Raw genomic sequence first — 27,291 nt, 5'->3', positions numbered from 1 at the left:
TCCTGGGGTTGTTGTGATGATCAGGTGAGATACCTGTAAATCACTTAACACAGTGCCTGGCATTGTACTATAGTAAGTGCTATAGAAATGTTAGCCATTATTATGTGGTGTGCTTTAAGGTTTACAAATATCATCCAATTTTATCTTCATAAAAACCCTGAGAGACAGGTGCTATTATTATTCCGATTTTATAGATGAGGAAACTGAGGCTAAGAGAGATTAAGTGACTTACCCTGGGTCATAGAGGTAGTAAGTGTCTGAGGTGGAATTTGAACACAGGTCTTACTGGGTCCAGGTCCAGTGCTCTATCCACTGGACCATCTAGCAGCTAGGCTCCTGGCAGAAGAGAATGAACAGAGTTCAAAGTTGAATAGGAGCTTTTTGAATAAGTGAGGGGAGTGTGGTGATTATCTCAGTGGTGCTAGAATACAATTATCAGGGTGTTTGTAGTGGATTCCATCTCTCTGTCTCTGTCTCTCTGCCTCTATCTCTGTCTCTGTCTCTGTCTCTCTTTTTCTCTGTCTCTATGTCTGTCTCTCTTTCTCTGTCTCTCTCTCTCTCTGTCTCTATCTGATTGAACTACTTCCCCTGTGCTTTTTAGGAAAAGGAGGGACAGGAGCGACTTGTCTCCATCAAATGCACCTCCACCTATCCCAGTTATAACTCTCACACCAATAAAACTTCTTTTCTGCTTCCTATTCCCTGTGAAGAAGGCTCTCTGTGTTGGGAAGCTAGGTGGTGCAGTGGATAGAGCGCAGGCCCTGAAGTCAGCAGGACCTGAGTTCAAATCCAGCCTCAGACCAAACACATCACATTAACTAGCTGTGTGACCCTGGGCAACTCACCTAACTCCAATTGCCTAAAAATTAAAAAATTAAAAATTAAAAAAAAAGAAGGCTCTCTATGGCTGCCTGGAGACAACATGCTAGTCTCACAACATAATCCAGGAGAAATCCTAAATGAGACAGCTCCCTTCCACGGCAGACCTTACCTTGTTCCCCTTCTTCCCCTTCCGAATTCATTGAACAGGACTAAGTGCCTAAAGTGAGATAAAAAAAAAATTGCTTAAAAGTCACTTCCTGCTCTCATACAGTTTAGACTTTTCAGGAGGAGAGAAAACTTCTACTCAGACCAGTAAAGTACCACCTGGGAATGAAGGAAGCAAAGTGGAGATTCTGAGGAAGAAAGGACTCTGGGAATGTTTGGGGAGAGAAAACACTTCTGGCTGGGGGAAGGTGTGTGGGTGGGAGAGAGGGAGAGGTGTCAGAAAAGCCTACAGGAATCCTTGGCAGCTGAGTGGAGCCTTGAAGGAAGAGAAGGATGATGAAGGTGGAGATGAAAGGGAGTGCATTTCAGGCACCAGAGAGGACATCTGGGAATGCACAGTGGCCGGTCATGTAATGTGGAGCTCAGGAAACAGTTAGCATTCCAGTCTACCTGAGACTTAGATTACTGAAAGGGGAGCCCTGTGAATGAGCTAGCTATCTACCTCATGGGAAGGATTCTAATGGGGATGACTGGGAATTTCAGGAGGTGGGAGTGGGGGATATATGGGTGTTGATATGAGGATGGGATGGAGCATTCCACTCAATTCAGGAAAGATTTAATTAGCACCTAAAGTGTTCAAGTAGCATCCTAGACTTGGTGATACAAAGGTGAAAATAGCAGTCTGGGCCTTCCAGAAGCTTATAATCTACTAGGGGGATACAGTATGTATCATATTATATTAACAGTAATGCCAAAAAGGAAGTTGTCAAAGCAAAGATTAGATAAGTCCCAGTGTTCTGGGAGCACTTGAGGAAGAGGGACTTTAGGAAAGGGGGAACATGATCAGCTAGGGAGGTCAGTCAATGAGAATTTATTAATCACGTCCTATACGTCAGGCACTTTGCTCAGTGTTGGGAATGCACAGAAAGGTAAAAATACAGTCTCTGCCTTGTAGGAGCTCACGCTCTAATGGGGAAGACAACATGCAAGACATGTAGAGGGTAAATGTAAAGGAATCTGAGAAGGAAGGCACCAGCAGGAGGGGAGGGGCATTGAAAATGCCTGTTGCAGAAGATGGTATTTGAATGGAATGAAGCAAGACAAGTTGAGGCACAGGGGAGGAGAAAGAGCATTCTAGACATGAGGAACAGACATCAGAAAAAGAGACTGGAATGGGATAAGCATTTCTTAAGCTCCTATAATGTGCCAGGCATTGCACAAAGTACTTTACAAATATTTCCTTTCGTCTTCACAACAACTTTGGGAGGTAGGTGCTATTATTATCCCCATTTTACACGTGAGGAAATTGAGGCAGACAGGTTAAGTGACATTAGGATCACACAGTTAAAATGTTAAAGGCCAGTTTTGGATTCAGGTTTTCCTGATTCCAAGCTCAGCAATCTATACAGTGGATCCTCTAGCTACAGGGAAGCATGGAGTCTGGCAATGAATGGTCAAGTGAAAGGAACAGCAGGAAAGTCAGAATCACTAGATCATAGAGTATCTGTCAGTAGAGTAATCAAAAAGTGCAAAAAAGGAAGGGACTCAATTAATGGATGTCAAGGAAGGCTTCCAAGAGGAGGGGGAAGCTGAACTGAAACTTGAAGTAATATGATGTTTGAGATCTGTTGGCTATGAGGTGGTTACAGGGGCCATGTGGTGCTATTAACACCCCTCCGTGGGTGGCTGCACACTCTGTGGACCCAAAAGGACAGGATCTGAGAGGTGGAAAGGACTTCAGTGGCTAGTTGGTCTAGCCCAATCCTGGATACTTTAATTCTCTGGTTTCTCACCCTCTGCCATTTAGACAACCAATTCAATTCTAAACTCTCTCCTACTTTCAATTGCCTCAATCTCCCTTATCCTATCACTTTTCATGCCTTGCCAACTCCCTCACCCCCATCTTCTGCTACTGCTTCTCCTTGTTGACTTTCAAATGGATTGGAAGGCGCTCATGCATCAATACTGGCTCTGGCCCTTACAAGTCTATGTTATGCAATCTCAGATGTCTTCTCATCAAAATAAAGCAATCACTTCATGCCTACCTGATTGATTCTCTATCCTACTTTTCTCAGTAGCTGCTTCAAATCTTCACTTCTATACTGTAGCCTTCTTTGCCACCACCACCACCACCCCCAGCCAACCCTCACAGCTGCAGAATTTAATTCATACCTTATTGAAAAAATAGAGACTTTTATAAGTAAGGTCCCTCTTCTTGTCATCTTACAACCCTTTAATATCAACTGTCATTCTCTCCTTCTTTATCCCAGTGTCTGATGAAGAGATATCCCTTCTCACCAAAGCCACTTTCTCTAACTGTACACTTGAGCCCATTTCTTCCTGGTTTTTTTTTTTTTCCCAACAGATTGCCTGTTCCTTTTGGACCTAATTGAAGAAGCCATCGAAAATCAGTGGCTTCTGATTCTATTCAGACATCACATATTTCTCTCTCTCCACCTCCTTCCCTGCCCCACCACCAATCCCGGCTAAAGCATCCCACAAAAGTTCTCTAGTTGGAGTTATTGTCCTTGTCATCTGCCTTGCCACCCAAATCTTCCTCCATTCTTGGAGTTCCAGCTTCCCAAACATCACCAGATTCTTGGCTCAGCCTATCATTTTTTTTTCACATGTGGACCAGATGGTTCCTGTCCTGTACAGAATTCCCAAGTGGCTGATTGACTGCAGTTGGACTGGGTCCTAAGCCAGGGCTGGAATATAAATACTCTCTTCTAAGAGGCCTGTGCCCTGCCCTTCTCTCCATCTCAGCACTAGAAACAGGCTGCTGTCACCAGGAGAGGGTGAGTGACTGTATGGGCTGCCTAGGGTACAGGGGGCCTGGGAGAGAAATTCACTGGGAACATTCCATAGAATAAAGGTGGAAATGGGGATGCCCACGGGGTGGGGTGGGACTAGGAAGAAAGATCTGAGGGCAACTGGTGCAGGGGACATGAAGGGGAAGACCTGTAAAGAGGTATCTAGAAGGGAGATTGGGAGAGGAATTTAGGGAAAACTATGTGGGAGACCCTTTTCGAGGGGAAATCTAAAAAAGAGGAGGGGGTTGCTATGGCATGAACTCTAGTTCTAACATCGATCTGGGCTTACTTTAGTCCCAAAGAGCTTTATGGCTTTTTTAGGGTGACGTAGGATCTTGGCCTCCTCAGAGGAGGGCTGAGTTCAGCAGACAAGGAAAAGAAGGGACTGATAATCTCCCAGAGGACAGGGAGGTTTCCTTGTTTTATAAAACACTGCAGGCTCCAGGCCATGTCCAGAGATTGAAGGGAGAGACACAAACATGAGATGGTAGAAAAGAAGTCAGTTCATCCCTATTCACTCCACAGGTCCACACCTAGAACAGCAAAATGGTGAATTGGGTGAAGAAATTGGGATCTGCTTCCTCCCCTACCTATACTCTTTCTCTTCATTCCAACATCCCCTTCATTCACCACCCTCAATGAAATCCTCAGGCTACTTTCTGCCATTTGTCCTGAAGAAAGAATAACTGAATGTGCTTCTCAGCTGTGGGGGAGCAGGGAAAAGACAAATACCTCAATCAAAGAAATTAATTTCTAATAATATGATTTCAGGCCATATGGTGGAGATCTTCTGGCCCTATCTATTGGAAGATTGCTAGATCTCTAACAATACCATACTGCTAGCTTATGTTCCATCTTTGGGTAAGTTTGGTCTTTACACAGTAGAAAATAGACATCTTGGTACAATGGAAAGGCTTGGGAGTCAGAGGATCTGGGTTCAAATCTTTCCTCCAGTATGTACTATCTGTGTAGCCTCGGACAAATTATTTAACTTCTGTGAAACTCAGTTTTCTCTACTGTGAAGAGAAGGGGTTGGGCTAGATGTTAGACTGAGGTCCTGCTAGATCTAAATCTAGAATTCTCTGAACTAAGGAGACGCTGACAGTTTAAGAGTAGAAATGTGAGCAGAGAGATGGGTCAATGTAACTAAGACTAGCAGATTAAGGCTTATTAAGAAGGAAAAAAATTCCTAACAATTCATTTATTCAACAGTCATTTATTTTATGCCTATTGTATATAGAACTTGATGCTAAGGGCAGTAAGAGATGCAAAGTTAAGATGAGATTTTTGCCGATCCCTTAAGGGAGTTTATAGTCTAGTAGAGGCAAACATACTCATACTGTTTAGTAGAGGAACACACATGCAAAACGTAAATAACCACAATGCAAAATTATATTTTTTTTCATGATAAATGCATTCTGGAAGTACAAAATGCTATGTGACTTAGGGGGAAGAAGGGCAGAAGTGGGTAAAAAGGATGTTCCAGGGAAAGTGAGTACCATAATAAAAGGCATGGAGAAAGGAAAATACAGGCACTATTTGGGTGCAATCATAAAGTTTAGTCAGAATATAGGCTTTGTGAAAAGGAAGACTACTAGCTAAAATGAAGAAGGTTCAGTATTATAAAACCAGGAAGGACAATAGTGAGCCACCGAAGACTTTTTCATAAAAGAGAGTCTTGGTCAGGTACAAATTAGATAAATGGCCTCTCAAGTCCCTTCCAGTTCTTGTCCTTTGTAATTCTCGGAATGGGTTTGGTAATTGATAGCATACAAAAGGGGAGGAAGGTGAGAATAACTCTAAGGTGTATAACATGGGATACTGGGTGGTGCCACAAATAAGACTGGGAAAGTCAGATGGAGGAATAGGTTGAGGGAAGAGATAATAGCTTCAGGTTGGGACAAAGCAAGTATAGAGGCTTAACACTTGGATGCCAGCTCATTAACTTGTTGTGCAACCTAACATGCCTTTAAATTTCATCTTCTTTATCTCTATTGTAGATAGAAGGATGCTTGGCTACTTTCACTTGTAAGGAGGGAAAAGGATGCTAGAGTTCCTAGAGGTGAGAGCCTTTGTTCCTTTAGAGAAAAAAAAAAAACAAAAGGTGTTGCAAAGTCATTTGAAATATTAATTACCTGGATAGATTTATATAAATATAAATCTTCTGAAAAGATTTTTAGCAAGGATCAAGGTTGGATATCAGGAAGAATGTACTGACTGCTAGGATCAGAATAGGAGAAAGGAAGCTGAGAAACTTCTTTCCTTGTCCATTTCTACAAGTGAGTGGGAACTCCAACCTGTCTGAGCTGATCTAGTACTCTAGATCATGAATTCTAGATGATGAATTCTCTGAGAAATCAACAACTTGAGAAATCTCAGATTTGATATATGCTTGGCAGCTAGGATGAGACTCCCTTATTTATTCCCTTGGGTGAGAGCTTCCCAATTTTCTCCTGCTTGTGGATCAGGGTTTAGGAAACCATTTCATGAAAACTGATGAATATCCCTTGAAAATTGATCTTCCAGGATAAATGTTCTATCATTGGCTCTCACTTTTCCTCCACAGTTACATGATTAGCATGGTATCAGTGAGAGTTACTGCTACCATTGGGAGGAAGGTTTGGGCACAAGAGCAGAATCCTGTCACTCACAGGATCCTTCATCTCAGGGTAGCTCTTCCTACCCACCAATACCCCAATTTCCCCATCCCAGAACACATTTTTGATCCAGCAGAACCCTGGTTTGGAAAGAAAGAAGACATGAATAGATCATGGCCTGACCTTATGGTTTCAAGTTTGGTATGGTTGTAGCAGTCTGAGCTTTTGCTTCAGGACTCTCACTCTAGTCATCTTTTCTTTCAAGCCTCCCACAGCACCTCTTCCCTACTGTCTAAACAGACGCCCTCACCTCATACTTCATAAAAAATGAGACTGTATGATGAGAATTTCCTTCTTCATTTTTTTTCTCAGATGAAAAGGTGGCCAATCTTCACACTAAGGACAAGTTCTCTTAATCCCACCCCATCTAATAACTTTATCTTACTATCATCCCCCCAAAACAACAACAACAACAACAACAAAAACTTTAACTTTTTGATGAGGCTGCTTAATGAAGTGGACAGAGAGTTTGACTTAGAATCCAGGGAAACCTAGGTTCAAATTCCCTCTCAGAAATTTCTGGTGCCTTAACCTATCTTCTTTGGTTTCTTCATCTGTAAAATGAGGCGGTTGGATTTGGTGGTCTCTGAGGTTAAATTCAGCTTCAAATCTATGATCACATGATCCTATTTACTGTCAGTCAGTCAATCAATTAATATGCATTTATTAACCACCTACTCTGTGCTGGAAACTGAGGTAAGGGAGGAATAAAAAAGAAAAAAAAAACATGCTCCCTGCCCTCAAGGAGCTCACAATGTGATGGGGGAGACAAGAAGCAAACAAATATGTACAAGCAAGTTCTATACAGGATAAATAAAAATAATTAAAAGAAGGAAGGCATTAGAATTAAGAAAGGTTGGGAAAAGCTTCTTATAAAGGATACAACTTTTGGTGTAACTTAAATGAAGTAAAAAAAAAAAAAGCCAGTATGTAGAGATAAGAATGAAGAGCATTCCAAGCATGAGGATAGCTTCTTCTTGGCTAAACTCATTGAAAATGCTATCTATTCTGGGTAACTTCCCCATCACCTCCTCTCCTACCTCTCCCTCTCTCTCTCTCTCTCTCTCTCTCTCTCTCTCTCTCTCTCTCTCTCTCTCTCTCTCTCTTTCTCTCTCTTCTCCTCCTTTCCTCCCTCTCACCTTCCCTCCCTCCCTCCCTCTCCTAAATGCTTTGCAATCTGGTGTCTGATCTCATCATTCAAATGAAAATGCTCTCTTCAAAATTACCGATGATCTCTTAATTGCCAAATCTAACAGCCTTTTATCAATCCTCATTCTTAACATACTTTCAGTATCTAGGTTTTTGAGATCTTGTTATCTCCTGGTTCTCCTCCTAGCTGTCAGAATAATCTTTCCATTTTTTTCATCCAGGTCATGCATGCTAACTTTGGGTGTCCCCCAAGACTGTTCTGGGCTCTGTTCTTTTACCTCCATACTATTTCATTTAGTAATCTCATCAGTTTCCATAGATTCAATTATCATCTCTATCCAAATGATCCTCTTTTCTATCTCTCTAGCCCAAGTCTCTCCAGTGGGAATCAACTAACTGTCTTTTCTATATCTAAAACTAGACGTCTTGAATGCAACTCAAATTCAGCATATCTAAAGCAGAGCATATTTTTATCCTCTCCAAAATTTTCCACTCCTCCCAATTTTTCTATTATTATTGAGGACACCCCCATCCTCACAGTTACCTGGGCTCAAAAATCAGAAACATCCTTAAATCACCACTCTCATTCAACCCATATATACAATCTGTTGCCAAGTCTTGTCATTTCCAATTTCTCAGCATCTCTTTTCTAAGTCTTCTGCTCTGTCCTCAAATAACCACCAACCTAGTTCAGGCTCACCATATCTTGCCTGAAATATCACCAAAGCCTTCTAATTGGTTTCCATTCCATAAGTCTATTCCCACTCCCAGTCATCTTTCACCAAGCTGCCAAAATGATTTTCAGCATAGGTCTGACCTATGACCCATGACCCCCTACTCAATAAACTCCAGTGATTCCCTGTCACCTGCAGGATGAGATATAAATATGGATCTATTTGACTTTTAAAACTCTGCAATCTGACTCTTTCCTATCTTTCCAGTCTTATTATACATTGTTCTCCCCCACAAACTCTTTTATCTACATATCCTGGACAATACAACAATTTATCTCCAGTCTCTGTGTGTTTGGCCTAGCTATACCCAATTCTTGGAATATTCTCTCCTTCACCTTTGCCTATTAGAATTCCTGGCTATCAGGACTCAATTTATACCCTATCTTTGGCAAGAAGCATTTCCTGGTCCCCACGTCCACCTCCATCCCTCCCACTCCTGCCCCCCAAGGGCTGTTAGTGCCTTCCCCTCCAAGATTGCGTCCTGTCTACTCAGTATTTATCTTGTTTATACCTAATCATTTACATGTTTCCTCTTCCATTACAAAGTGAACTCCTTGAGAGCAAAGATTCTTTTTGCATCTTATGTATACCCAGTGCTTATACCAGGAACCTAGAAAGCTTTAATAAATGTTTATTGACTGACTGACTCTCAGTATCAGAGGTTTAACGAAGTTCTTATGCCCCACAACCTCCATTCCTGTCATAGTAGGTGTTGGGAACGTGGAGAGAGAAGGAGTGGAAAGGTGGAGCAGCTTCCTCTCCTATGTAGGAGCATTTGTATATAAAATTCCCCCAAATCTCACTTTAACAGTGAAAGAAGGGGAGGGGAAGTAATGTATCCAGGGATATCCCACTAAGATATTTCAGCATATTAAAAAAAAAAAAAAACAAAGCCCTGTCACAATTTTGAAATTCATATGAAAAGAATCCTGCCTGATTCACTTTTAATCTACAAAATCATCTCTTTTTTAATTTCCAAAACAACGATATTGGGAACAAAAAGGTTAGAACTTCACACTCTTTCTTGCTTGTTTTTGTGAATAGTTAAATTAAGTAGTAGATAGAATCTCATATAAATTCAGAGAATTTTTGTTACCTTCCCCATGAAAAAAAAATCTTACTTTTTTTTTAAAGGCAGTTGGGGTTAAGTGACTTGCCCAGGGTCACATAGTTAGTAAGTGTCAAGTGTTTACTCTGAGGCTGAATTTGAACTGAGGTCCTCCTGACTTCAGGACGGTTGCGCCACCTAGCTGCCCCTCTCACTTTCTTAAAGTGACTAAAAATTAGATACTTCTCTTACCAGACTTTACTGATTCAGGTTAGTTTATACACACACACACACACACACACCACACAACACACACACACATATATACACATACATACATATACACACACATATATTATATACATATATATATACATATGTGTGTAGGCGCTGCCAGCTATATATCTATATCTATCAAGACTGTAAAGTCATGACTTCATGCATTCCTTCTACCTAAAAAGGAATGTATAAAACAGTGAGCTAAATTTAAAAATTGTCAAACCTCTCCCTAGGAGGCAGGAAGTTACTATTTCTATTCCAGAAGGTTACATCCTGGGAGTTATTACTCTGCAAACTCTACTAGTGAAGCTTATGGTCCCTTGCTCTTATCCCAAGGTTTCAAATGATTGGGAGGCTTTTTTCTTCTCCCTCCAAAACCTGCCTCCGGCTTGCTTTGAAAGTTTGGCACCTTCTCTGCACTAGGCAATAATGTCTAATAATATTAACAGCCTCTTGGAGCTCCTTACTCCGAGCTTCTGCTTCAAACAAATTTTCAATCAGCTAACAGAGTCAAATCAACAAGAATTTATTAAGGACTTACTATGCGCCACGTACTGAGCTAAGCATCAGAGATTTACAAAGAAACAAACATAAAAAGGTTCAGAGTTTAATGGGGGAGACAACATGCAAACAATTAGGGAACATAGACTGTCCTCCTGGCTGTTCCACAAACAGGACACTTCACCTCTGGGCTCCAGTCATCTTTTCTGCATGTCCCCTATGCCTGGAAAGCTCTCCCTCCTCCAATCCAACTACTGACCTTCCTGGATTCCTTTAAGTCCAAACTGAAATCTGGCCTTCTACATGAAGCCTGTCCTAACCCTGATTAATTCTAGTGCTTTTTGTCTTTTAATTTTTTCCTATTTATCCTATATGTAGATTTTAGTATGTTTTTTTATGTTGGTTCCTTCATCAGATTGCAAGCTCCTTGGAGGCAGAGACTGTATTTTGCCTCTTTTTTTGTATCCCAGTTCTTAGCACAGTGGTTGGCACGTAGTGGACACTTAATAAGTATATACTGATTCATTAAGATAGTGTCAGAGGGAAGATACTAGGCTTAAGAGTGATCAGGAAAGACATCTTGCAGGTGAAATTATAACTTAGACTTGGAGGGAAGCACAGAGTTGAAGGTGAAGAGGGAGACCATTCCAGGCATGGGGAGCAGCCAATGAAAAAGTCTGCTAATGAAATATACTGAGTTTGGAATGGCAAGGAGGACAGTTTCACTGTATCACAGAGTACCAGAGGGGCATAAGGTGTAATAAGAGTGCAAAGGTAGATAGGGGCCAGGTTATGAAGATCTTTGAAAGAAAGAAGATATTATATTTGATCCTCTAAGTGACAGAGAACCATTGAATTTTATTGAATAAGAGTGTGATGGCAGACTTCTACTTTAGGAATGTCAGTGTGACAGTTTATTGGAAGATGAACTGGAATAGAGAGGGACTTGAAGCAGGGAGACCAACCAGAAGGCTGTGGCAACAGTTGATATGGGAAGTGATAAGAGCCTGTACCAGTGTGGTGATAACATCACAGAAGAGAAGGGGACATATGTGAGAGAAATCATGAAGACAGAAATGCTAGATGGGTTAAAAAAGTATTGGGTATAGAGAATGATAGAGATTGAAGATTTGATGATGTCATCTAGGTTGTGAGTATAGATGACTGGGAGAATGATGGTAGCCTCAAAAGTAATAGAAAAGTTCAGAAGAATGAAGGACTTGGAGTGGGGCTAAAGGTAATAAATTTATTTTGGACATGTCAATATCAAGATATCTATGGGACATCAAATTTGACATGATCAACAGGCATTTAGAGATATGAAAATGGAGTTCAGGAGAGAAGTTCCAGCTGGACAAATGAATCTGAGATCATTTACATGAAGATGATAATTGAGTCCATAGGAGCTGATAAGATTAGAAAGCAAGAAGGAGAAGAGGATCCAGAACAGAGACTTAGGGCACCTCTATAGTTATTGGGGGCTAGGGACTATGACCTGAATGAAGATTGAGCTAAGGAGAATAAGGCAGATCATTCAAATGGGTAGAACAAAGAGATAGCAGTGTCACAAAAACTTAGAAGAGAGTATCAAGAAGAATAGGGTGATGAATCATGTCTAAAACTACAGAGAGGTCAAGAAGGATAAGAATTGAGAAGAGACCGTTAGATTTTTTTTTTTTTTTGCTTTTTGGTGAGGCAGTTGGGGTTAAGTGACTTGCCCAGGGTCACAGAGCTAGTCAGTTTCAAGAGTCTGAGGCTGTATTTGAACTCATGTCCTCCTGACTTTAAGGCTGGAGCTCTATCTACTGTGCCACCTAGCTGCCCCAAGACCATTAGATTTTGCAATGTGGAAAAAATCATTTCAATTGAATGATGAAGATGGAAACCACACTATAGAGAGTTAGGAAGAGAATGAGAGGAAAGGAAGTGGAGATATCAGTTTTAAATGGCCTCAATAGTTTAGGAATAAAAAGGAGGAAATGTACAGGATGACAACTAGTAGGGATGGATAGATCAAATTAGGGTCATTTGAAGATGGGGAGACGTGTATGTTACTACTCAATAGGGAAGCTACTGGTAGACCAGGAGAGATTAAAGATTCATGAAAAAGTGGGAATGATTGAAAATATGAAATGGAATAGGTCACTTATGCAGGTAGAGGTCTTTGAACCTTGTTAAGAAAAAAGGCTTACCTCTTATTTGAAACAGGGATGAAGGAGCAAGCCATAGAAATGATGTGAGCTCTACATTTAAGTGATATGAGATAAGGAAGAATGAGAAGAAAGAGTCCTCAGAGAATGGCCTCGCATTTTTGTTTGTTTTGTTTTGTTTTTACTAAGCAACAGGGTTAAGTGACTTGCTCAAGGTCACACAGCTAGTGTCAAGTGTCTGATGCCGGATTTGAACTCAAGTTCTCCTGACTCCAAGGCTGGTGCTCTACCCACTACACCACATAGCTGCCCACGGCCTCACCTTTTTTTTTCGGTGAAATATGAGTCAGGTTTTTCAGTTGAGAGGGTGCGGGCAGCTAGGGGATATTTTTTTGGGGGGGGATGAAAAGGTTTGGAAAAGACCTAATAATGTATAAGCTAGTGAGTTGACTAGGGAGGTGTAGAAGAATTGCTAACTTCAGTGAGTTCCCAGTTGAGAACATTTAACATAAATCTATAATGAAATTAACCAGTACAGTTTCATGATTTTCTCCTAGTCTGTTCAGCAGTACATGCATAGGAGTAAAGACAACAGAGGGTGGAAGTAATCCAAGGTTGAGACTTTGCAGGGCAAATAAAGGTAAAAGGATAGAGAGCAAAGGATTTGAGGGAAGAGAACAGTGTAGAGTCGAACTGGTTCATGAATATTAGTAGATTATAGCCAATGGAGAGTTGAGATACATTCCCAATCCCCAAATGTTCTCTGTTACTCTATTTTACAATCCAAACTCCTGTGGCTCCCCAGTAGTTTGTAGGATTGTTCCTTCCTCTAACTGGGGTCAAACAGCAGGCCTATTCAGCCTAGCTCCTTTCCTTCCTTCCTTCCTTCCTTCCTTCCTTCCTTCCTTCCTTCCTTCCTTCCTTCCTTCCTTCCTTCCTTCCTTCCTTTCCTTTTTTCTTTTTCTTTCTTCCTTTCTTTCTTCCTTCCTTCCATTCTTTCAAAAACATTTGGAACAACCAACATCAACTGAAATGGGAATTTTCATATACAAAATACAACAGATTAAAGGATTGTACATGCAGCTGGATCTCTATTATGAACTTGCTTTTTCTTTAAAAAAAAGTATGTAACTTTTTTTTTTTAGGCAATTTAGGTTTAGTGACTTACCCAGGATCACACAGCTAGTAAGTGTCAAGTGTTTGGTCTGAGGCCAGATTTGAACTCAGGTCCTCCTGACTTCAGGGCCGGTGCTCTATCCACAGGGTCACCTCACTGCCCCTATGTAACTTTCAAAGCTAGAAGTTCTGTGTTTCCTTCTAGCTTCTGTTCTCTTGTGTGTTTAAACAATGCATCAATGACCTTCTTTTTCTTTTTTCTTTTTAGTGAGAGAATGGGACAGCTCTATCCCTAACTTGTCTCTCTATCCCACCCCTCCATTGAATAAAAAAAATCATGAAAAACAAAAACCTTCTTGAAAATACGTGTAGTTAAACAAAGCACAATCCTACATACACACATCAGGAAATGTATCTTATTCTACTTATTGAATCCACCACTTGTTTGTCAGGAGATAAGTAGCCTACTTCATGGCTACTTTTCTGTGAGGGGAAGCACTATGCATATCTAAATCTATGTATCTATGTGTATGCATATATATATATATATATACATATATACACACATGTATGTATGTGTGTGTTTGTATATGTATGTATGTGTATATACGTGTGGGTACACCTATAGCATATATAATATAATACATTATAATCGTATTTTACATGTATAGTGGACACTATTTATTCTTCCCCTCTTTTTGTCCCATTTTGTTTTGTATGATCTCTGTTTGAGATTGCCCACGACACTGCTCCCTGCACCAAATATAGACAGTAGAGGGTCTAACTTCAGGAGTCCTGGGGAACACTGTGACAAGAAACATAATATAGTGGAAACAATTATGTTATCAAAGCAAGAGAAAAGGAAATAAAAATAAATTTTATTTATTAGGAAGGCTTGTATTGGAATCAAACACTGGATGGTGGGAGTTCCTTATACAGCCTGTCACTTCTATGGGCATATTATGAGGGTCTTCCCCTGATATTAAATGCATAAGCTTCTCCTCAGTTATCTTTTCTATTTCTTTAATAAAATCAATTTTTGCTACATTGTGGCTCTTATTGCCATGGTGTTTCCAAATACTCACAAATTCTATGGTTTACAGAATAGTTTTCATTTTTTTTTGTTAGTAGGTGAAAATGTATGTCCACTCCTCTCTCTGACCCATTGATCCTTGCCTTGCAACAAAAAAGGTTAAAAGAAAAGGTAAAAAAAATAATAAAATCAATCAACACATTGACAGCATGTGATAGTGAAAGCAACATTGAATACCCATCCTGCACATCTGCAATAGTGGGAACACTTCTCTGGGACAAGCTTTGTCATTATAACAACAGTATTCTATTTATTTTCTTTTCTCTTTCTTTTACATTGTTGTGAGACTTAGATATGTACATAAGTATATATGTAAACATGTGTATATATTATATTATATCACATTATATTATATTAATTTCTATGCTATACATTTGTGTATACACACATATGTACACACACTATTTTCCTTATTTGGTTGACATTATTTCTTACAGTTCTAAGGGGAAAGCTAGACTTCAGCTACTCTGAATGATGTTATACCCAAGCTCTTCATTGAGTTGGGTAAAATATGAAAATTCTATGTTGTTCCTCATCCCATCCTCCTAGATTGAGAAGGAAAAAAAATAAGGCAATATAGAGTTGGAAAGCAAAGAGCATAAGATTGAGTTAGGTGTGGTAAGAATGTTCTGGAAACAAGTAATTCACTAAAAGGATATGGTTACAGAAAGGTGAGCAGGAGCAAAGATTCCTATTAGAAAGAAAATTTTTCATAGTCCTTCAGGGTAGCCTTGTTTGACATATACATATATATATACATATGTGTGTATATGTATGTATATATGTGTGTATGTGTGTATATATGTATGTGTGTATATATGTATGTATATATGTATATGTATGTATATATATGTATGTATGTATATATGTGTATGTATACGTACATACACACATATACACACATATGTATACACATGCATACACATACATACAAAACCCCTACATTTGTGTATATGGTATATGTATATATAGCATATGTGTATGTATATATACACATACATATGTAAAGCCATACTATGCATATTTCTATTTATCAGTTCTTTCTGCAAGGGTGGATATCATCTTCCTTCATGTGTCCTTTACACTACTCAGAATAGCTTAGTTGTTCACAGCTATTCTTTGAACAATATTTCTGTTACTGTATACAACGTTCTCTTGGTTCTGCTCAGTTTACTCTTCATTATTTCATGTAAGTCTTTCCATGTTTTTCTAAAATCAACCTGCTCATCATCATTTATTTATTTATTTATTTGGATTTATGGAATAAAGCAAGCATTTTCATAATATAGTATATGGCACAGTAGTATTTCATCACAATCCTATACCACAGCTTTTTTAGCTATTTCCCAAATGATGGGCATCCCCTCAAATTCCACTTCTTTGCCACCACAAAGAGAGCTGCTACAAATATTTTAGAACATATAAGCTCTTTTCCTTTTTCCCCAGTCACCTTGGGGAACAGACCCAATAGCGGTATGGCTGGGTCAAAGGGTATAAGCAGTTTTATAACTCTTTGACCATAATTCCAGATTGCTCTTCAAAATATTTGGATCAGTTCACAGTTCTACCAACAGTGTATTAATGTCCCAATTTTTCACATTCCCTTCAACATTTGTCATTTCCCCCTTGTATCATTTTAGCCAATCTGATAGGTATGACATAATATCTGAAAGTTATTATAATTTGTATTCCTCTAAACAATCATGATTTGGATCATTTTTTTTCATATGACTATATATAGCTTCAATCTTTTCATCCAAAAACTGCCTGTTCATATCTTTTGACCTTTTATCAATTGGGAGAGAGAACATATTCTTTAGGGAAATATTTTAATACTGCAAACTTGCCCTTCTAAATAATGTTGTCCTTCGAGGAAAGAGTTCTCTTTGGAGAAGCATAATGACAAAGTCTTAGAGCTGAAAGGGGCTGAAGAAAGAGTATCCAATCACACTCCCAGAACCCCTTCTACAACCTCCTTAACAAGTGGTCATGCGACGTGCAATTGAGGACCACCAGTAATGGTGAACCCACTATCTCACAAGATGGGGGAAGATCACAGGGGCTTTTTCTCTGTGCTCCCAAAAGACTTCCTGAAGAAGTGGACTTCTCAGGAGCTGTTGTAACTGAGCCAGCCCAGAAGACTTTGGCCCCTGTTGTGCCAGGCCATTGGGGTCATGAGAGCCAAACAGGTACTTATTTCTGTGAGGGAAAATTTTCCCACTGAAACAGTGTCTCTGGGGAGCAAGGACAATAAAAGTCCAGGCCTGAATCTTAGCCATGTTTATGTTGGCTGGGTGATCTCAGAGCACCAGGTTAGGCATCACTTCTCACTGTGACTCAGAGAGGCTGCTGAGAAGGCCAGCCCCCATACACAGCAGGGATGTAGCTACCCCAGACTAGCTACAGGGAGAAGGGGAGAGAGAAAAAAAGAGAATTCTCACATATGGAGAGTCCAAGGGCTTCTTAATTGCAAAAGAAAATATTTCCACAAGGTACATGTTCATAGTAAGGCCATTCTAATAGGACATAGCCTGATACAGTAAAAATAGAGAACCAGACTTGAATTTAAATCTCAAATTGTCTATTTAATGCCTGTGTGACTCTAGGCAAGTCTTTTAACCTCTCTGAGGTCCATTTTCCTTGTTGGAAAAAGGGGATGCTAATATAAAATTATTGTGAAAAAAATCAATTTAAAGAGAGCAAATTGCGAGCAGATACTGATGATAATCTCCCTCCCTGCCCTCACTGGGCATTTACCATCTTCCTTTCCTTGGTATTAAGCAAAGTCATACTTCAAAGGGCAAGAGGTTTCATGAAAACTGTGGACATGCTTTTGTAGATGATTTTCCCTTCTTCCCATTTGCCCTTGAGATTCATTATTTTCTTCATTGCCATATAGGGAAATGGAAATAAACTTGGTGGCTAACTTCCTGGTAGATCAGTAATAAATGACTTGGGCTTTTCTCAGGCCTCATCCTCTATCTCTGCAGTATTTGACCCTGATGACCACCTTCTCCTACTAGATACTGTCACCCCTCAGGACTTTCAAGGGCTACTCTCTCAAGATTTTTCTTCACTAACCATCATTTCATTTCAGTCTCCTTGGTGAGGCCGTAATTCATATCATACCCCCTTCATCTGAGAACCTGTCCACTCATTGTCCAGTGATTAACATTCTCTCACTCATTCTGAATCTTTCTGTCCTAGTGATATTATACCCCATAATGATGAAAATTAAATTCCCCTCCCTAATACTTACTGTGTTCCCTCATCTCCATCCTCCTGAAACCTACTTTTTCCCACGCCTACTCCATAATTAATATGCTTCTTTTCATTTTAGACCTCTTTCTCTCTTACTCCTTTCATCTTCTGGCACAAATGGAGACATGCATTCCCATGGATGACATGTAACCTCTGGCTTTTTCAGCATGTGTTGCAGCTTGTCTCATACTACACTCCCTCTCCCTCAATCTCAACTCACTGGTCGCAGTAGGGGAAGCAGGATACTACTTATTCCTTATTACTACTTTTAGACTCTCCCTCTACCTTGATCATTCAGTAACCTCTCCTCCTTTCAGGTTTCCCTCACCCAAATTTGTCGCCTAATCCATATCTTGTTGGCCGTTATCTACTGACTCTGAGGCATGCTCTGTTATTTCTCAATGAATTAATAGCCTCACAGTTTCTTCCTCCAGCTTAATTACTATTCTTATGTTGGTGTACCTTCAAATAATCTAACTTCCCTGTTCTTCAATATATTCAACTCCTATGGCTATTTCTTTAACTCGGTGTCCAACTCTTAAACTCCACCTCATCTATGCTCAGGCATAATTACAAATTTGATCTTGCTATCACAGGTGTTCTTCCATATGTAAGGACTTAAAATTCTTTATCTAATCAAAATATTTTTTCATTCTAGCTCTCCCTATACTTTACTGCCTTGAACCCTATTCTTCATCCTCACTTTAACCTCCAGTGTTTCCACCCCTCCATATTTTCCTGTCATTATCCTTGCTCTGACTATACTTTCCTCTCGTCCCAATCTAATACCCTTAATGATCCAGTCCAACTCTCCACTCTCTTCTACCGTTAAATAACTTGTTGTCTTGTCCTATGTCAGATCACTCCTTGTCAAACTACTCTGGATTACTCCCACCATAAGCCTTCTTTGTTCCTACTCACATGCTACTGAACAAACATGGAAGTGTGCTGACAGATAGCATCAAGAGAGGCAGATAGACAGTGGGATTGGATCAGAAGTCAGTAAGGGCCAATGAGAAGAACCCAGACTGTACTGAGTGCCAGAGCAGCTTCTGAAAAGCTCAGTATCTGTTAAGGCCAGAAGACCTACTAACACTGCCTCATTGCTTTAAGTTCTGATCTAGGACCTAGAACCTGGCCCTGGAGCAACATTACCCCTTTTATTCTCTTTGCCCCATAAAGAGAGCATTTCACTATCTCTTTGAAATTTTATCATACCTGATAAATGGTATGGCAACAGAAGATTTAATATCCTAAATAATATTATTATAGAAGGGTGGAAATTAAGCTAGGAGATTTCCCAGAGAGTAAGGGATAGGATTCTGGAGCTATAAATTTGTAGTCAGTCAATAAACATTTATTGAGTGTCCACTATGTGCCAGGCACTGTGCTAAGTGCTAGAGATACAAAGAAAGGCAAAATTTCCCTATCCTCAAGTATCTTATGATCCAATCAGGAAACGTGTGTGTGTATATATATGTATGTATGTATGTATGTATGTATGTATGTATGTATGTATGTATGTATGTATGTATGTATGTATGTATATACACATACATATACACACATATATGTATGTATGTATGTATGTATATATATATATATATATATATATATATATATATATATATACATACATATACACACACACATATATATATGAATGACCAAAAATTTGCATGAAATCTTAGATTCATTTAAAACATGAGTCATCCAATGTTGCCTATTGCACACTCTGAAGCCAGCTGCTTGGGCTGTTTCCACTGCCTGTGCTTGGGCAGAAAAATAATGTTTTGCATACAAGTCAAAGGGTTCTTTCTTGGTTGCATCCCAGGTCTGGGAGCTGGAGAAGATCACCCCCTGGTGGGCAAAATTATTATCTACATACTCTTGCTGGCATTTTCAAAACCCAATCACATCATAATGTCTGAGCACAGTATTTTGTCTCTGGCTGATTAGACTAATGCAAGTTCAGAAGGCACCACCACAGATCTGGCACACGTGGTCTGTTAGAACATTTGGAATGGAAATAGCTCTGGATGGGTGTAGCTCATGTTTCCTTTGTGTTTCTACCATTCTGCTTTGCTCACTGAGTACAGCACCTTCTTTGATGTGGGCACACCATGCTGCACAGTCCTGGGCCGGTGTTTTCCATATCTCACAGTAGATACTAAAATTCTTCAGAGATATCTTGAGAATGTCCTTCATGTGAGCACTTAAGTTGTGCAGATTAATGAGACTGGGTAAGCCTGGAAAGGGAAAGTCAGGAGCCAGTGTGGGCTGCTATAGCTACTGTCACACCTCAAGTATCACCTGGAATAAACCTCAAGTGCATACCCACTTGTGTCATATAAATCTTAAAAGCAATCTAGAATAACAATAGCTAGCATTTGTATAGCATTTTAAGATTTGCAGGGGCAGCTAGGTAGTGCAGTGGATAGAGCACTGGCCTTGAAGTCAGGAGGACCTGAGTTCAAATCTGGCCCCAGACATATGATACTTACTAACTGTGTGACACTGGGCAAGTCACTTAACCCTAACTGCCTCACCAGGAAAAAAAAAAAAAAGAGACAACTAGTGATTTGGGGCAGCTGGATGGCACAGTGGATAGAGCACCGGCCCTGGAGTCAGGAGGACCTGAGCTCAGGTCTGACCTCAGACACATGATACTCACTAGCAATGTGACCCTGAGCAAGTCACTTAATCCAAATTGCCTAGTCAAAACAAACAAAAAATTTGCAAAGCTCATCTTATCTTAAAAAAAATTCTAAGAGAGAGGTACTATTATTATCCCCATTTTCTATATGAGGAAGCTGAAGCAGAAATAGGTTGAATGACTTACTGAGGGTCACAAAGCTAGTGAGTGCCTAAGACTACATCTGAACTCAGATCTTCCTTGCTTTTAGGTCCAGCACTCTATTCACCATATCACCTCAGTCTAGAAATGAAAGTGTCAACCTAACCCCCTTCACAAAATTGCACCTTAACTTTTCCTTTGTGATTCCTTCCTCAGCTATAAAACAAACAAAAAGCTTTTCAATATTATTTCCATTTTCCTGCCTCCTTTGACATAAGGCACTTCATCTCTCTGAGTAAATCTTTTGCAGATGGTAAAGAAATAGTACCAGATAGGAGAGAAGAACATCCTTAAAATTGACCTCCAGGACAACTTTCTTGATATTTTCTCAACTTTCTCAACATTAGAGCTCTTAGATGGGACTTACTCTCCCTAACTCCTTATTCTTAAAATACTGCTTAACCTTACTAGCTAAATTGTTATCTCATCCAGTAGAGTGAGGTGGAACATTAATAGGAAATGAAGAAAGATGCAGGGAACTATGGAAAGGCAATGCAGCATATCATAGCGATTACTGGATGCAGAGTTGTAAAGATCAAAATTAAAATCCCACATCTCAGAATTACTTGTGTAGCACTCTTCTGCAGCACTATGAGAAGAGCCTCAAGGATTTGACAGAGTAGTGACAAGAATGAGAAGAGAGATATGTTGCTTCAGGGAGGGGCCATCCTCAAGATCAAGAAGAAAGGGAAATAAATAATAATTAGGATTTATATAGTGCATTAAGGTTTGCAAAACATCACAAACATCTCATTTTATCCTCATAATAACTCTAACCCTGGGAGATAGATAGCTGCTATCCCCACTTTTACAATGAGGAATCTGAGGAAGCCATATGTTGAACAACTTGTCCAAGGTCACACAGCTAGTAAGTGTCTGAAGCAGGACTTGAATTATGCTCTTCTTGACTCAAGGCCAGTGAACAATCCACTGGACCACTTAGCTGCCCTATTGGATATGTCCTTGCCATAAGCGGCTATTGCATCCATTCACCCTGCTCTAAAACAGGTTCACTGAAGCCAAAAGCAGTCTGATATACTTCACAGTATAAAATAGCAGACACCAGAGAAAGGAGCAATCCTCCTGAGTTCCAATTCACATCAGGCACCAAGTCAACACTTCCATTTCTTTATTTCTATATCCAGAGTTCCCCCATATTTTCTTCCTTTGCTTCTGATGAAGGCTATCAGAAGAGTAAGTTAAACATTTCCACCCACTGACATCCTTCTTGAATTTCAAGATACAGCTCAAGACTATACTCCTTCCCTCCCAACTAAAGATGATCCTACTAGCTTAGTCTCCCAGGATATATTTTGACCTCTCTTATGCTCAAAATTACTTTTCTAATTTCTTTCTTCCTTCCTTCCTTCCTTTCTTTCTTTCTTTCTTTCTTTCTTTCTTTCTTTCTTTCTTTCTTTCTTTCTTTCTTTCTTTCTTTCTTTCTTTCTTTCTTTTGCTTAGGCAATGTGGTTAAGTGACTTGCCCAGGGTCACACAGATAGTGTTATGTGTCTGAGTCCGGATTTGAACTCAGGTCCTCCTGAATCCAGAGCCAGTGCTGTATTCACTGTGCCACCTAGCTGCCCCTCATTTTTCTAATTTCTGTCATAACTTTTAAGTAAAAGATGGAGCAGAACTGATTAGATAATAACTATGTGAAAAATATCTTAGAGTTTCAGTGGACTGTAAGTTACTTGAGGGCAAAGATTGTCTTTTGCCTTTATTTGTATCCCCAGCACTTAGCACAATGCCTGGCACATAGTAGGCACTTAATAAATATTAAATGCCTGACTGGATGACTGAAAATCATAAATCAAAAGAGCCAAGTGGCAAGTCAAAATAACTACTGCAAACTTGTCTTCAATTAACTGACATAATATCACTAATATGAGAGATGAAAGTCTCCCAGTCCTCTGACCTAAACAGCCCAGATAAGGAATGTTACATTCAGTTCTGGGTCCTACAGTTTAGAAAGGACATTGTCAGGCTGGTACCCATCCAAGAGGATAGTGATGGAGATGACTAGATGCCTCCAGGTCATGGAATGCAAAGACCAGCTGAGAGGACTTAAGATGTTTAACTTGAAGAAAAGGAGACTCAAGAAAGAATCCCACAGCTATCTTCTTCAAGTGACTGAATGGGGCATCATATAAAAGAGGAATTGAGCATGTATGTCCTGGCCCTTGACAGTAAAGCTAATAACAATGGATAGAAGTTGAGGAGAGCTATATTTAGTTCGAAAAATAAGAGCTAACCACAAGTGGAATTGACTGCCTCAAGAAATATTGGTTTCCTCCTCACTAGAAATCTTCAGGCAAAGTCCAAATTGCCATTTTTAGACTATATTGTAGAAAGGATTTTTGTTTTGGTACAAGTTTGACTATATGAGTCCTGAGATTTTTTTCTAATTATGCTATTTTATGGCAGAGAATTATAACATCATAGATTTAGAGCAACAAAGGACCTTGTGATTCTGAGATCTATCCCCTTCTCGTTAGTGTATCTACATGATTTATTTAGCAAGGTGTCTGTCATCTTAGAATGGACTGAAAACCTGATCTAACAAGGCATGGGGACATTATAATGAGAATAGAGAAAAGTTCTGAATAAGGCATATTGCTTGGAGACAACAATGCCAAGAGGCTATAGTGACTTGAGAAACAAGAATACAGCCTAAGGTACCTGGGAATTGGATGACCCCAAAAGGTTTAGGGACTGTCACTGAGTAATTTCAGCCCAAAGGCATGGGGAATTAGAATCTCTGGGATTAGATCCACAGCAGGATTTTCTTTAACCCCAAGAGAAATGAATGAATTAGGTAAATATAAATTAGTTTACTTTGTTAGACTTAGCTAGAAAGGACTATTGTAAGAAGCAGCATATTTCGCATTACTGGAATTTTTCAGTTGGAAGTGGAATGAAAATTTATCAATTATGCTATGGAAGAAAATCCTATTTAATTATGGATTGAACTAGACTATGAGCTCCTAAGACCTTTTGACTTCTTTGTATACCTATCACTTAGCACAGTGTCTGTAACATAATAGGTGCTTAATAAATGTTTATTGACTGACAGATGGTATCTTAGGTCACTCTGAGATGCCCTAATCCTCTGATTCTATTAAATAAGTAACCAGGTTAAGCTAATACTGTCTCTTTTTTCCCCAGGTGTCATTCTCCAGTAGAGCAAGGTCATCATAGTATATGAAGAAAATATCTCAACTACCTTGACACCCAGGAGTTCCTCATTGGTCACACTTTCAAACTCTACTTTGATATCAGTAGAGCAATCCTCCCTGGGTTAATCCTGGTATCAGAGGCTATCGGGTCTCCTAAGTTCAGCAGTAGACAGATTAACATAGCCCAGTCTCACATTTGAATACTCCTCAACTGGTCACTGAAGTCATAATTACATGTAGGATTTACCCTAAGGTCTTTCATAGCTTAGTACTAAATAGACACCCCGTTCTACACACACACACACACACACACACACACACACACACACACACACCATAGAGCTGGGTTAAGCCTTTGGACCTCCCTTACCTACTCTGCATGGAGTACCACCACCCTCAGCCACTAGGTCATGTCATCCAACCACACAGTGTCCCAACTGCCAGCCTTTCTCCTACTTGGGATACCCTGGAGAGAAGATATCCACAAGTGGCTCTCTATTCCTTTCTTCTTCCTCTACCTGGCAGCTGCTTTAGGCAATGGTGCCATCTTGGTGGCAGTAGCCCGGAATCCATCACTCCGTGAACCCATGCATTGTTTCCTCTCCATGCTTGCTATTACTGACCTGGCATTATCAGGCACCACATTACCTACCACATTAGGATTGCTGTGGTTTGGTATCAGTCATGTGGCCTTTGATGTCTGCTTGACCCAAATGTTTTTCATTCATGTTGCTTCAGTGGCAGAGTCGTCAGTGCTGCTAGCCATGGCAGTAGACCGATGGGCTGCCATTGCCTGTCCACTGAGGTATTCTTCTCTTTTAACTCACCGAGTGGTTGCAAGGGTAGGAGTAGCTGTGCTGGTTCGCTCAGCTCTCACATTGCTCCCACTGCCATTCTTGTTGCTCAGGCTAACTTATAATGATCAACGGAGTCTTACCCACTCTTTTTGCTTCCACCCGGATATCATGAAGCTGGCACGTAATGAAACTGAGGTCAACGTTCACTACGGTCTTTTTGTTATCTTGTCTACAGCTGGTGTTGACTCAGTCCTCATCATTCTCTCCTACATTCCTATAGCAAGGGTGATTCTGGGCCTGGGTCATGGGGAGAGAGAATACGGGCAGCAGGGACCTGTGTGAGCCATGTGGCTGCTGTCCTAGTGTTTTTCGTGCCCATGATTGGACTTTCAGTCATGCACCGTTTTGGAAGTTATGGTCCATTGCCTCTGGCCTTGGTGGCTTACACCTACCTCCTGGTACCACCTGCTCTCAACCCTGTCATCTATAGTATCAAGTGTCAGTGCATCTGGAAGACTCTGTTAAGGCTCTGCTTCTACCAACCTGGAGTGCCCAGGTTTGCATCATCTCCTCATCCCACCCACACTGGACATAAATCTCCTCCAATTACCTGCTCCCAGAAATACGCTGTTCAAATAGTGCAAATAGAGTCCCCGCCCATGAGGAGTACCCAGTCTGATGAAACAGGCCTTGGTCTAGTCTTTGGGGATGCTCCAGTATGATGGGGGATTTGTGAGAGTGTCAACAAATAAGAAAAAATCAATCAATTCCAATACTAAAGAAAGTGGCCCAAAGCTATCAAACCAAATACTGAGGAGTTGGTAGGTGATAATGAAAGATGGAATGAGTAGAGTAGCTAGAGTTAGGTGTACCCAATCAGGCTGGAAAAGTTTTCTGTAGTAGATGAGTTTTTAAAACATTACTGGGGTATAGTATCAGAAGTACTGGCTTATGCCATTTATAAGATTATATATAATCACTTAACCTCCTAGGTTTTCACTTTCTTTAATTGTTAGATATAAATTAATTAAATCTGTGTATTTTTAAATGTTACTCTGCAGAATGAATAAAATAATATGAGTGAAAACTCTAAAACACTGTGGAACAGTATGAAAACATGAGGAATTATGGAAACAGAGTCTTGGAAGGAAAGATGAATTGTCTGCCTGTGACTTTGCTCTTTATATATCAGGATTGCTGATGGAAAATCCCTGGTGACCCTGCCAATCCTTAAGAGTTACCCAGGAATGTCAAGAGCTCCAATGTCCCTGTCATGTTGGTTTATCACTTACTGGTTCAAAGTTCTGACAAGTTCAAATTTCAAAGCTATATTACATCCTGAGACCTACCTAAACTCCAACCTCTACCACCATTGATTGCCTGTATCTCCTGCCTCTGCCCCTCTTATAGGCTCCCCCTTCTGCACAGCTGAGCTATCGTGACATTTTAAGGCTTGCTACAGAGAGAGAAGACTTTCATAACATAATACCCAGGGCACAAGAAATTGCAGTCTAAAAATTATCTGGCCTGTGAGATTACAGCCTGGCCCTAAACTTTCAAATTGTAAGCTACTGCCAATAGAATGTAAATTTCTTGAGGGCTAAGGATGCATTGGTTTGCCTTGGCTGTAGGACAATGATGATGGAGAGCTGAGAAGCAAGCCATTGCCTAGGATGATGGACACACTGATGAGAAAGCTGCCCTTCAGCTTTTGCTTCCAACCTTACCCTTTTCTGCTCAATTCTGGGAAGAAGAAGCAGGGAGATATCTGGACCTCTGCCTCCCTGGTCTGCTGGCCAACAGTGGCCACTGCTTCCATTTTGCTGTTATTGCCATTGTTATTGCTTGTTTGTTTATTTTTTAACTTCCTGACTATATTCCTTTGCACTCATCTCTGTTCATGTGTTTTAAAAGAGAAAAGTTGGAGGCTGCCTAAATTCTTCTCTGGTGTGATTCATGAGGGTGATAAAGTGGTGTTGGGGTAGATGTTTTTGCCCTATAAAACAGATGTCAGATAATGTTCTTTGTAACACAACTGGAGGAACAGAGAGAGGGGGACAGAAGGTACCTATAATAACAGACTTATTGTGCCTATCCCCATAAATCAAGAGGTCTAGCCTAGGGTCCATGAATTTCCAAGAAAATCCATGGATGGATTACATAGAAACTGTGAATTTCTTTTTTTCTCTCCCAAATAGTTTAAGAACTGTATTTTGAAATAATTGGTTTCCTTTGTAATCTTGTGTGTTTTATTTCAGACATTTAAAAATGTTATTCTGAGAAAGGCTTCATATGTTTCACTAGACTCTCAAAGAGGTCTATGATGCAAACAAGAATAAGAACCCAAGCCTGGGACTAACACAAGCTATCAAGGAAAGACTAAACCTTAGACAGGGAGAGGGGTGGAAAACAGACCTGTATGCTGCTCAAGCAAAGAACTATTTTTAGCTGGAAGGATTTCTATCACCTAAACCTAATTCCCTATCAGACCTTTCCAGTCAAGTAATATCCCTATCAATATTATTAATGGAACCCTTATTCATGCTACTTGTAAGAATTCAGTGAAGTGTTACACCTAGACTTTTTTACTCTTATTCAATTTGGGAAGCCTTACCTACTTCACTCAAATTGCTTGGGGGACTCTTATCCTTCTCAATCTTACAACAACTTT

At 40.0% G+C, this 27,291-nt stretch overlaps 1 protein-coding gene across 1 annotated transcript; it reads left to right on the top strand.

Moving 5' to 3' along the window:
• Positions 1-3,634: 3,634 nt before the first annotated feature.
• On the top strand, positions 3,635-26,736 carry LOC110195269 (olfactory receptor OR51C1-like). Its single transcript, XM_020967931.2, is given in 5 exon segments — positions 3,635-3,785; positions 4,572-4,661; positions 5,801-5,862; positions 23,813-24,915; positions 24,918-26,736. Coding segments are annotated over 2 exon segments (1,107 nt in total). The 5' UTR covers positions 3,635-3,785; positions 4,572-4,661; positions 5,801-5,862; positions 23,813-24,233; the 3' UTR covers positions 25,343-26,736.
• The last annotated feature ends 555 nt before the right edge of the window (positions 26,737-27,291 follow it).

The sequence above is a fragment of the Phascolarctos cinereus genome, unplaced genomic scaffold, assembly GCF_003287225.1.
Source record: "Phascolarctos cinereus isolate Bilbo 61053 unplaced genomic scaffold, phaCin_HiC Scaffold_726;HRSCAF=1367, whole genome shotgun sequence".
NCBI classification, from domain to species: Eukaryota; Metazoa; Chordata; class Mammalia; order Diprotodontia; family Phascolarctidae; genus Phascolarctos; species Phascolarctos cinereus.
The sequence above is the reverse complement of the archived record's forward strand: the minus strand, read 5'-3'. Positions and strand labels throughout refer to the sequence as shown.